We start from the raw sequence: 13,135 nt of genomic DNA on the forward strand, positions 1-13,135 counted from the left end.
CACTTTTGTCTATAAAACCACAAGAGACCCCTTGACAACTTACCGGCGATGAGAGAATGGGGTTCTCTCGCAAATACCTGGGGTTTTCAATCTGAAAGAGTAAATAGAAAAACTTTAGGATTCTCTTCTTCTTCTTCTTTTCCTAACAAAGCATTACCATGACCAGAATCTAACCTCCGCCTTCAGTTTGTTATAAACAATGCGGGGAACACATCAAAAGCGTGGTACTGTGGCTGGAGTCTCTTCCGTCAACTCTTGTCTGTTTAAAAAGACAGAATGCGTCAGGCTACTTCAAGGCATTGTGTGTGTGGCCGGCTCTGTTTCTGCTCTCGGCCCCTGTTTGCTGTCCCAACCCGGCTCTTTTGTCAACACTCAGGACCACTAATCTGTAAGCTATCCCCGGTCCGTTTACCGTCACATGGAGACAAATGTGTATACGTTCCTACCAAACACTGACATGCCATGTCCTTTGATTATAATATGAAACACAAGACATGGAAAAAAAGAGTAAGCTGCTAATCTACCTGAACGCAAAAGAGTTACAGTCCAAATGCCTCTGCACAATTACAATGATACAGCACACAAGTGTGACATGAACTGCAAAGAAATCTCTGTGCTGACAACCTGTTTTTTTCCGTTCCACTATTTGACGCTTGTTTATGACCCCATTATTTTCTTGTGAACTCACACTATCACACAGTGATTTTCTCTCATGTACTGAGGCTGTCTACAGGGGCTGCTAACTAGCAGCAAGATCACGGCCTTTCAAAGCAGTGGAGTTGACTTTGGAGATGACAGCAATGACGCCCAGTAAACAGTTCTGTTGCTAATCTCTTCAACATGGGGATCATGGGGGAAAACAAGGAGGAATAAGAAGAGGGTAGTGTGAAAAAAAGGATTTAATGTTATGGCACAACCCACACGAAAAGCTGATCCAGAATGAATGGAAGATGAGAACAGAACCTGAAAGAACCTCAAAGCGTCCGACTAAAATAGTTACAGCTAGTCTGTTGCTTGAGGGTGAACCAGTGACAGGTGAAACAGATGAAAGCAGCTATGTCTCCTTACTTGGTCGAGATGCAGGTTAAAACAGGTCAGACATTTTGTTAGCTGGCATACTATAAGCTCATAACAAAAGGAGACATCCGGTTGACTCTGATCAGATTTACTGTAAACTGTAATACATGCACACATAGACAAACACATACACAGGAACACTCAATTTAGTCTGCGCAGAGCAGCATCAATGGTGCGTGCCATGATGTGTGATGAATTGCTACTTAAATTTGGCACTGGCTAAAGAAAAAAAATCCATATTTACCAAGTGATGAATCAATCAATATCCTTCTAAACTTGTGCCCAGGCTGAAAACAAGAATGGGATTTCTTTTTATACCCACAGACAGCCAGTCATCAGATTTGATTGAGCACGGCCCACAGGGCAAGGAAGACGTGTAGACTAAATGCTGTGGTGTAATGCTGGCACAGTGTGATACTAAACTTGGACTTGGTGCATACGTATTCCTGTGCGCACACTCTTATTCTGTGTGCCCACACACATGCTCCTGTGTGCAGATGTTTGTCCAGCCTTACAGCTGGCACGGCATCCTGTGTCATTGGAACCTGACGTGGATGGATGAAGAAGAGGAACAACACTCCACATCACAAGGCCTGGCTCTCCAGCCAAACAAACACACGGTGATTGATGGCTTCCTAGTTTTGGACTAGCATTGAGCAAGCCGCAAGCACACCCATTTTACCGCAGACAATGGATGACCAAGTGGCAGGGACTATTATTGAATTCTATTTTTTAAAAATACGCCAAGTATTACCCAATTTTCACTTGCATTTATTTTCCTTCACTGTATGTCAGTGTGTGCTGCACTCAACTCCCATTAGCAATACAACTCCAACAGCACACAAGCTACAGATGGTGGTCCAGCTAAATCCGGTTTCGTATCTTTTAAAGGAACTCCTATCTGAGTCTGAAGCAATCTGCTGTCGACTGTCCAGTATGGCCACCGTGCACAAACTTAGAGGTGAAATGAACAAACCGATATGGACTGCTTCAGAACATCTAAAGCAAAGCTAAAGATGTTCTAGATAGAGGGAAGCTTGGCCGTGCTGAAATTTCTTAGGAGCTGGGCGCTTTGAAGCAGTGCATCTATAAAAGTTCTGTAAACTTGAAGGAGGTTTGGGTTTGTGCGCGTGTGTGTGCATGTGTGTGTGTGTGTGTGCGTGTGTGTGTGTTTGTGTGTGTTTGTGTAGGGAACATCTGTTGATTTGAAAGATGCAGGCTAGGGGGAGTGTTGCCAAGCAGTGCCTCTTATCAGCGTCTCAACACAGAGGAGTGCAGAGCGGGGCGGTGCAGAGCTTCACGTATGCTTATAGATACCTCAGATTATCCCAGTACCGAAAGACAGAGGGAGAAAGGTAGATGGACCAACAGAGGGAGAAAGTGCCAGATAGAAGTAGGACAGTAGAACAGAGAGGAACAGTTTGAGAAAGAATTTTAAAAAAACAGAGAGGGGCTGTGCTGTAGAAAAAAATCACTGTGGGAGTAATATGGGAGAGAGGACAGAGGCGACAAGCAAAAAGAAAAAGAGGGACTCTTGGTCATGCTGGTGAGGAGATAGGAAATAAATAAGGGAATAAAAGACATGAGGGCAGAGTGTTTATCAAGCCCTGGCCTGGTGCACTCCAGACAGAGCAGATAAGAGAGGCGCACACATCTTCAAATGCTCAGTTTACACAACCCTTCTCCCACTCCTTAGAAGGAAGTGGTTTCAAGAAGTGAAAGGGTTTTTACACCCTTTGTTTAGCAGTGTCTAAGCCATGCGGCTCAACGTCATTGCCCAATTTGATTTCTATGTACTCTGTGTGCTCAGGTGATCATATTTACTGTCGCTGTGGAGGAGCTGCAGCATAATGACAGCTGCATGTAACCAAGAAGCTCAAGGCATGCCCCTGGACTCACCCCCAGGTTCCAGCTGTTGAGACGAGCCTCCAGGTCACTGTCATCGGGAGACATATCTGCGTTCAGCCCCGCATCCACCTGAGGAGGAAAAAGAGTATGTGTAAGAGTGCGTAAACAGCTGAAACAGGAAAAACAAAATGGAAATTAAGTGTTTTAAATTAGAGGAGGGAATTGAAATGATTTTGTTGATTGGCAGTTTGGCCTGAGGAAGCAATCAGCAGACAATGATGGAGGTTATCATTTTGACACAATATAATTCTTCTCTTGGCAACAACAAAAGGATTCTTCAAAAGCTTACAGATATACAGTACACCCACATGTGTTCTCCTCCCACACTAACAGCTTTCTATTCCCTTGTAATCTCCATCTCTCCACCCTTTGCTCCCTCACTCTCCTCCCTCTCACATACAGTACTCCAGATGTTTGGCAGTTCCACATCATTTCCGTCACGCAGTAAATTCCACAAGAGGGGCATATGCAGCTAAACTGCCTGTCATCCTTGTTTTCCCCAGTCTTTTGTTACAATGGGCCTCCGGATTTGTTTTATACAGTATAATTTGAATGCTTCCAGGGGTTCTGTTGATACAGGATCAGTTTACTCAAGTCGAGGTTGGGCAGCAAGGCTGAAATGGGGGAAATATCTAATAAAGTTGAGAGAGCGATAGGGAAAGGAGAGATGTTGTTGAATTTGATTAGGATCTGGCGGAGTGTGGACCTTGGGTGTACCTCAGCGGAACTACACTGACACAGAAATGAATAGCTCAGGATTATATGCCCCTTCTGATTAAAAAGGCATTAAGGTCCCAGAGCCTCACCCTCGAACAACAGAGTAAATGTTTCATTTCAATATCTAGGAATGCTGAGTATTCAGGTCACTTGCTGTTCAAAGCACTGTGTCACAATCTTTGTATCGCACCAGAAATTCAGCGCATTGTGTTAAACACTGATAAGTATACCGACCTCAAATGGTTTTGGCCACAGCAGTTGAAGTGTACATCGTGTTTTTCAGTTAATACTTACAGTAGATTCAAGATGAAAAATGTTTTTCTCAATCATCTTCTTACTATGAGCCTACTATGTACCTGCATGATTACACAATTTTCTGCAAAAGTTAGAACAGTTTTTATTATTGAAAGCAGATTTATGTTTGTGCTGTCGTCTTCTCGCTGGTTTGAAGAGTTTGGATCATTTTGCATAACGTCATAATTCGGTATATTTAGCTAAAACTAATGCAGTCCAGCATAACATATGTACACGAAGGTTATAGAATTGTGTTTGAGTTAAATTATTCTGAAAGCTGTAGTTTCTGCTGCTGAATTGTATTTTGTTATACTGAGTGATGTCTTCAATATTTTGTCCACCCCACTTTTCACAACAAGGTTAGACAAAATAACAGAAACACGTCTCTGTATAATGCATTATAGTTACAGTTATTTTCACTATCGATTATCCTGAAAATTACTTTTCCACATTAATCGATGAATGGTTTGGTCTATAAAATATCAGAAAACAGTGGAAAATGTTTTTTAAAACCCAAAGATATTTAGTTATGATATAATACCAGAAAAGAATGACATCTCTATATTTGAGAGGCTGAAAACAGCATTTTTGATGAAAAAGTTCTTTAAATGATTAACAAAAATGTTGGCAATTATTTTTCTGTGGAATCATTGCAGCTCCACCTTTCAGTAACGTGCACCTAAGAAACTGGCACCTTGCTGTCAAATGTTTTGTGATCACAACCATTAGTTATATTATTGTTGCTTGAACCAGAAGCTTATGAGTTCATAGAATTTCCTCTGGCTTCATGGGGAAGTGAGTTCAGGAATTTCCAAATTGGTGCACATTAAAGAAGGAAGCAAAACATTGTGGCTAATATTTGTATTGGCACCCAGTGGGTTTGCTGTTAATATATTTTTTTTTTTCAGATTTATAGGTACCTATAAATCTGAAAACCCAACTTGTTGAATCTAAGACAAGTGTGTTAGGGAAGTCCAGAGGTATGGTGATGAACTAACCCTCCTGGAATCACATCTGGGTGACTGTTTTAGTGGACTGGAGGTCACCGGTCTTGATGGACTCTTTTCCTCATATAGTTTTCTCCTGTAAGAGAAGAGAGAGAAACAGAAAGAAAAGTGTGAGGTTAACCTACAGTGCAGTATGTGCGTGTGCATGTCTCAGGAGTCTGCTTTTGTCTCTCTGTTTGCATATGAATGTGCTTGCGTAGGCAGCCTGCCTCGCTATTTACACAGATCAACATCTGGCATTGGTTGCATGGTTTGTGGTCTGCATTTCATCCCATCTGAACAATAAAGTCTCTGCTATACATCACTTTGTTTCCATGGACAGCCCACAGGGCACCGGCCTATGGTTTGTACAATCATTTTATAATCATACACCTCAATCATTGTCTCTCATCATGTCCATCATGGTTTAAACAAGGAGCTTAACAGGGAAACTGCTTATTCTGTATCCATTGGCACACGAACACACACAATTTCTCATTACTCTCTCTCTCGCACACATACAAAGGCATAACTGAGCTCACTATCTCATTAAGCGCAGGCACATGCGGCCCTAATGGCCCACTAATGCTGATTGAATGAGCATGTTAAAGGAGACGGGAAGATGTAGGACAACAATGAAGGAGCAAAAAAAATCGCTGTCATCCAATAGAGACATCAAATTGCATTCTAGAGGGCACTGTTTCACACTCTGCACTTGGAGCCTGTGGGTGCTCTTTTTCTCCCATGTAATTTCTTAAGCATTCCTGGTATTGAGAATTTTGAACCTCATTTGTCACAGACAGTGTTATCTCATGGAGAAAAGCACCATCACTGTGAAGTATCTGGAAAGACTGCTGAATATAGATCAGGACGAATTGCTGCAGGAGTCTCCTTTGTAATTTGTATATTAAACCTCAAAACGTAGAAAACACGCACAGAACACCCATGCAATATTAATTCTTCTTTTCATTTGTTGAATGAGTAAATGTTTTAACAGTTTATATATGTATTCTGCTTAGTAACAGCCCTAACTAAAGACCGGAAGGCTGGATAAATTATTGCTTTGCCCCGAAAACATCTGGTTCTTTGTAGAATAATATATTGTTGGCTACAGTGACACTAGGTGCTTAATGATTTAACTTTATGGACAGTGATGTTAATATGTTGTATTAAATTGCTCTAATATTTTGATAAAGGACTTCTATTAATGGACTACTGTGTGAATTTACCTTTGTTTGTTGTAAAAGCTTTAAAAATACATTCAGATAATATGTTTGTAGTCTATTTATTTGACTTTAAGAATTACTGTAGAGTTCCTCTGGGGGACAAAATGTTCCTCTTCCTATTTTTAATATTTGTGACCACTTTAATTAGTGTGTGCGATGACTAAACTGTCTTATGTATTTTGTTTTCAGGGCTCTCTTGCAAAAGAGAGTTTGATATCAATGACATATTCTGGTCAAACAAAGCTTAACTAAACTAAACAGTATTGTTGTAAAAGCAAGTATTCATGGTAAGTGAACATATCAAAGGGATTTTGATAAACATGATTCTGGTAAATAAGATTCTTAGTTTTAGATGCTTAGGGGGAACACCTCAGGTTCTTAATGAGCCAGGTTTGTTGGTTGGTATTTGGTTTGTAATAGTGTGCATCTACTCTTGAAGCTGCTTGGACTTTTGGAGTTGTGTAATTACAATGTGCTTCTGTAAATGTATATTTGATGTCATGGAGCAGTGGGATGCCCATTTATGCACCAGGAAGGCTCTCACTGACATGCCATGTGTTGTAAATAACATGTTATAAATGGATTCATTGACCTGAACACCATCAAATGCTGGTGCTTATTAGTTACAATGGGAGGGCAGCAATGACTGAGGTATATCAACAGTATCTCTGAGGGACAGAGATAAAACACAATAAGGCACAAAAAAACACAACCAAAATTAGAAAAGAACCATCACAGGAAAACGTCCAAAACAATAGTTTTGCAGTAATACTTTTAGGGATGTATTACGGTATGACTGATTTCTAATTAATTATGAACCACGATTTTCAAATAAAACCCTGCAGACTTCAGCTTTCGTGTACTCACTCCTCTCTCACATACAGGTTTGTCTGTGCATGTGCGCACAGATGCACAAACACATGCAGCCATGAAACTTTGATAAGGGGGCCAAGCTTTGCAATCTTGGGCCTCTAAGTCAACAGGTGGATGAGGATAATTGAATCAGATGTGTCTGGAGTCTGAGGCCCAGAGATCAAAGCAGACACACACACACACGAAAATTAGAACACCATGTAGAGCCTCAGAAGCTGCAGCTTGGCTGATTAAAGCAGCCTGACATCCATACCCCAGCCTGACCTCCAGGTGCAGAGCCAGTGGGCCTGGGTCTCAGCCTGGGGCACCCTCAGGAAAGCAGTTTGACCTTGGGACACAAACATCCCTGCCCCTGCACTCTCTTCACTATAACCCAAAACAACCTGGAGCCAAGATCAGTGGAGACACTATGGCCTGTCAGCAGGAGACATGAGGCGTTTATACCAGCATCAATGGCTGATTATTGCAAGGACAATGTTATTGTCGCATTTCCCCAGAAAAATAAGAAGGAGGGGGGTAAAAGTTTTAATATGTGGATGGATGGAAAGCGCACACAGGAATGCATAAGTCAGAGAAAGAGACAGGAGAAAAACAAGGAGAGAAAAATGAAGAAGAAAGGCCTTAAAGAGAAGCCTGTGAAATAGAGAGGAGAGTAATACAAAGAGATAAAGCCAGAATTAAACTTAAGCAGTGAACCTAACACCAGCAGTGTTGGTTACCAAGTTAACATGTCAAAACCAACTCACACCACCATATTTCTCCCTTACGTTTTTATCGTTATCGGTCTCCTTTGAACACAAGGTGACATGAGAAGACAAGGAGGACATGTTAGCTAATCACCAAAGCTGTTTTGTATGATCTCTTGACCCCTGCTGGCTGCATTTGCTGTTCCACAGCATTCCTCTGCCTGAATTAGTACTATAGACAAAGCAGTAGCTCCATCTTGTGGCTACATTAGGAATAGCATAACAATACAGGAATGCATGGTGGAATTCACTCAGGGAATTTTGGACCAATGAAGTTAGATGGGGTATATGTTTAACCCACACATTACAGAATATCCATTTCTGTGTGAAACACATGTAACATCTCAAAACATCAGAAAATCATCCCAACTTGAATTGGACCGCTTGACAAGCTAAAAAAAAGCCCTGCCCATCACCTCACTAATGGCAAGTGAGACAGAGATCAAACGTTGCCACATCATAGGGAGTCAGACGAGTTCCTTCCATTTAATCTTATCTAAATGAGAGCGACACATAAAAGGACTCTTGGCCCGGCTTATTTTCTCCATCAGGACATTAGCCTGTGATCTGAGCGTCTTTCATGGTCTTATCCCAATCAGACACTATGGTACTCAGCAGTCTGCTCCCCACAAAAACTCTCTATCCACACCTTAACAGAGGAAAGAAAAAAGAAAAAGCTGCGCCTCAGTGAATGTAGTGTAGTTGTAACACTTGTATACAATGTGTATACTTTCTGGCATTTATTCCAGTACCATTTGCATTCTGCACCATTTTATTGTAGGGATGCACCGATCGGATACCAGGATCAAATATCTGCTCTGATATTGACTAATTCAGATATCGGATAAATGAGGACGATAAAGCATTCCGACCAGTCATTTATTTTTTATTAATATCATACACAGCAATTTAATTAAGCCATTGTTTGTTGGGTTTCAGGCAGCTGCTATATTTTAAATTACATTTTAAAATATCTGTTTGCAGTGCACTTTACATGGAAGTGTTATTTATTTATTTTTGCTGCTAATGTTATTTGTTAATAAATAATATTAAGTACATTTATATCTGTGTTAATTTGTTATACATTTTAAGAAGGCTAAATGTTTATGTCAATCAAGCCTGATGCCATCACTCACACAGCAAAGTATGCGGTTCATTTATTCAACAATAGTATTGGATCGGTATCATATTGGATTGGATCAGTGCATCTCTACTTCAATGACTGTATTACTGTTTACAAATGGCATTGTATATAGATAAATCACACACACACAGAGAGAGAGAGAGAGAGAGAGAGAGAGAGAGAGAGAGAGAGAGAGAGAGAGAGAGAGATTCTCAAAATCTCTACTGACAGTAAAATCTGAATTACATATGGCACCAGTGTCCTGGTGGATATTATGCTCTCTTTACTACACTTGCGCTCTTTTTATTATGCTAATGAGCATATAATGCCACTGGGTTCTGATTTGCCTTTCCTTGTTAATTAGAATGACAAACCCTGAGCCATTACTAACATCACATTAGTCAAGCACCTGAGCTGCCTGCAGTCAGAGGAAATATCTCTAACTAGGATGATTTAAGGAGGCATGTTGAAACGCACGTGCATGTGTACCTGAGTAGCACTGAGCTTTCAGTCAAGATGTTTTAATCAAGCAGTATATTTCTTAATACAAAACACATATTTCTATTTTAGGCATTTAGCTTATGCTCATACAAGAATAGAAACTGTTTAAGAAAAAAGGTAATGAGCTACCAAGCCTTATTCTCTGCTTTCCGCTCTCCTATGTGGGGGTTAGACCTTAGGTTCAACAACAGGGAAAGAGAATAACAGAAAGATGGATACAGAATACAAGAAAAGTTCCTCATCCTCTCATGCTGTTTTGAAGTACTTCTCTTTGAAGAGTCAGAATGGACAGCTCTAGCAGACTGATGCAAAAACTTGGCAATGTCTTTGGCTTTTCAGATAGTGCTGCTGAGCAAATATGATGGGCGATCAGTCAAGAAAGCCACATGTATCCAACTTCACAGCCAAGTTCAATGTTTTCAGTCTGATAAAAGAACATCAACACAGAGTGCTTGGATAAATATATTAGTGTTATATGTAGCATATTCTATATCTGACCAAAATGTGATGCACTTCAAAAGAGAGGGGTGCCACAACGTCTCACTGCCATTTTAATAAGCAACTATGAACTCTTCAAGAAATAAATGATAAAATGTTTCACTGGGGGAACGTTTATAGGTATTGCCATATAATAATGTATATTATTATTATTATTATATTATTGCCAAATGTATATAATATTCCTTGGAGCCATTCAGTTGGTCTCTCTGCTTCTTGCTGTTAAATGGGACTTCAGTCTCCAGTCGTAGTTCCACACAGTAATAAACCTGAGAATGCAATGAATTATATAGAATAATCAGATAAAAGTTTATGTTACGCCTTTCGTCTGTCTATATGTTACCTTTTTGGCTGGTCGAAAGAGACAAGAAATCCATATCACAACTCACATCTTACTGAATGTTAAAAGCTATGGGCTGTGGCCAAGAGGAAGAAAATGAAGCTACAGCAAGAAAAGCTGAAGAGTGAAAAAGGGTTGTCCAACAAATTCTGTTTTAGTTATACATTTAAAAAACAGTATGGTAAAATAATGTAGATGATTTCTGCAGACCCATGTACATATCCAGCTGTTGCACCTTAAAATCTGGCTCCTAGTCAGGTATTTTGTTCAAACAAAACATGCATTGCCATGAACAATGCAGAATGATAATCAAATGTATAAAGATGAGATCTTTACCATGTTACATACAATGTTTACGTAAGTAGGCTTGAAAAACAAATTATATATTGCCATCACCTTGCTTCATTTAGGTGAATTTTAAAAAGGTAAAGTTTTATACATTTCACCAGGGTTACGTACAGTGTAATAGTACCTGTGATGCGCTGCAACAGGTGTCGAACTGATTCTGTCCTTAAGCAGACTGGTAGCCAAACTGTCATCAGTATAGCCACCCAGCTCTCCTGTCACCCAATCAGGCAGACCTGCATTGCCCTGCTCCACGTACTGACCACTCAGTGGCTCATCAAAGTAGATTGACTAGAAATAAAACACAAAGACAGGAGTTGAAGATTGAGTTAGTATTTGCAATCCATTGCAATGATATCTAATGAGTTCCAACTGCATTATATTCAAGCTACAATATTTTTGTAACTGACTTTGGGCATGCTTTCTTAAGAAAAATCTCTTATAAACGTAACAGTGAGTGCATTTTGGAAGTTTATTTTACTACAAATGAAGGTGGTAAGTTACGTCACTACTAGATAGCAATACAGCAATATTTATGACACAAAAATCTCAAGAAACCCCCAGATACTGACTCTCACCTTCAGGCTTGATGCAAAAATGTTAACTTTAAAAAGGCAAGTGCCTTGGAATTTTCTTATGATGTTTTTACATGTATACTGATCCTAGGAGCACCTCAAACAAACTCAACTTGAGTACAGGAAGTGCTCCGACCCCAACATTTTTGACAGCAATGTTTATGATTCCATGATGTTTTTACCAAGTAGGTAGGGAGTGTCTTGAGGCTGCCATGCTCTGGTTTGCTGTTGAAAGGCCTCTCTAGGACCCCTCTTTTGAGCATTTGAAGGAGCAAACGGGCATGCACGTTGCGGTTCTTACGACCAATTAGACCTGAACCACACGTGGCAGGGTCACACAGCTTCTTTATCCATAGAGCACATTGCTGGCGCTCTGAGGTCAATGGGAAAGAGACGAAAAGATGAAATTATGCTACAAGTAGTCAAATACATTCATGTATTATCCTGTCAGTTCATTTCTGGGAGTTGTCTAATTACAAACATTTTCTTAGAATATTAATATTGTATTATAAAAAGCACAAAACATAACCAGCTACCAGTTTGCTACACCAGTAATTACACCAGTAATGTAGTCATCCTTGGACCATCTACAACTGGTCTGTAATACTGCTGCAAGTCTGCTGACCAGGTCCAGCAGGACTTCTCACATCACTCCCATTTTATCCTTTTTACATTGACTTCCAATCAATTTCAGGATCCATTTTAAATGTTCTTGCTCTGACATATAGAGCCTTGCATGGTCAGGCACCTGTGTATATCTATGACCTGCTCCATCCTTACACTACAAATAGGTCACTCATGTCTTCTGACCAAGGATATACTGGTTGTGCCTTGCACTAGACTAAAAACTAAAGGTGACAGTGCCTTTGAAGTATTAGGTCCAATTATGTAGACTGCTCTTCCTAAATTTTTGTTTTACGTTCTGTGGCCTCTGTTGATGCTTTTAAAAAGCAGCTGAAGATTCACTTGATTAAAATGGCTTTTGTCTAGTGTTTGAAAATTTGTGTTTTAAAGTCTTTTTCATTTCATTTTCAATGGTATTTATTTTTTGCTTGCTCAAAAAATTTCTGTTTGGGCCTTTTTTTAAAAAAAAAGAACAATTTCATCATGTGAAGCACTTTGTGACTTTGTCTGTAAAAGGTGCTATATCAAATGAACGTATTATTGCTTATTATAATGATGAAACTGTATTTAGTGCAGAGAGATGCGATGAAATGTGACCTCACCTGTCCTGTTAGGATGTTTAAGGACATATGGCTTCATGTCCAGCAGAAAATGGTCAAACTCGGTGTCCAATCTGTCCCATGAGTCCTCGTATTTATCCATGTTGTCCTGAGGAGATGGATACATGGATATAACGGCTAAGTTACTACTGGCTCAGCGATGCCTGTGTTAGCTAACGTTAGCTACAAAGAATGTAGTAGTCCCGTCACTCACGTTTCATAACAAAGTGGAGATAGTAATAATAGGTAGGATAACGTCATGTCTCGTAAGGTAAGCATACCATAACATGACAACAACCTACGTTTATACGAACTACAGTGTTCACAAACTAGCTAACATTAGCAAAATAGCTCAAGCAGACCTGCAAAACGCACGCGGGGTGTTGTTTTTTTAACCGACTTCGAGAAACAGACAGACTACACGCTAAAACGGCTACATGGCTAAAGGAAATGTAAAATAAGGACTAAAATGCGACTTACTGAGCAGATGTTTCGCCGCTCAAAACGGTTCAAAACTTCAGCGTCCTTACTTTACGCCACATCCGGTTTCTGGGGCGACACAGCGTCTCACCGTTGCTATAGAAACGACTTTTTAATTTCATTTTTTCTAATTCACTATCCCCTGGAGCTATTTGTCATTGAATTTTTCATTATTATTATTATTAATATTCATTATTCGTTAAATGTATCCTTCCCATGTTGT

The 13,135-nt window shown here is 39.9% G+C and overlaps 1 protein-coding gene across 1 annotated transcript in view; it reads right to left on the reverse strand.

Moving 5' to 3' along the window:
* cep112 (centrosomal protein 112) overlaps positions 1 to 12,535 on the reverse strand; it is a gene marked incomplete at both ends in the record, with an annotated part of 99,215 nt that extends 86,680 nt beyond the window's left edge. Inside the window, 6 exons of the mRNA XM_083931855.1 lie at positions 44 to 91; positions 2,977 to 3,054; positions 4,995 to 5,079; positions 10,762 to 10,925; positions 11,392 to 11,582; positions 12,436 to 12,535. Coding sequence (XP_083787981.1) covers positions 44 to 91; positions 2,977 to 3,054; positions 4,995 to 5,079; positions 10,762 to 10,925; positions 11,392 to 11,582; positions 12,436 to 12,535 — 666 coding nt within the window. The remainder of the gene's footprint in view (positions 1 to 43; positions 92 to 2,976; positions 3,055 to 4,994; positions 5,080 to 10,761; positions 10,926 to 11,391; positions 11,583 to 12,435) is intronic.
* Between the last annotated feature and the right edge of the window lie 600 nt (positions 12,536 to 13,135).

Source organism: Echiichthys vipera (genome assembly GCF_963691815.1).
Source record: "Echiichthys vipera genome assembly, chromosome: 17".
In the NCBI taxonomy this organism is placed as follows: domain Eukaryota; kingdom Metazoa; phylum Chordata; class Actinopteri; order Perciformes; family Trachinidae; genus Echiichthys; species Echiichthys vipera.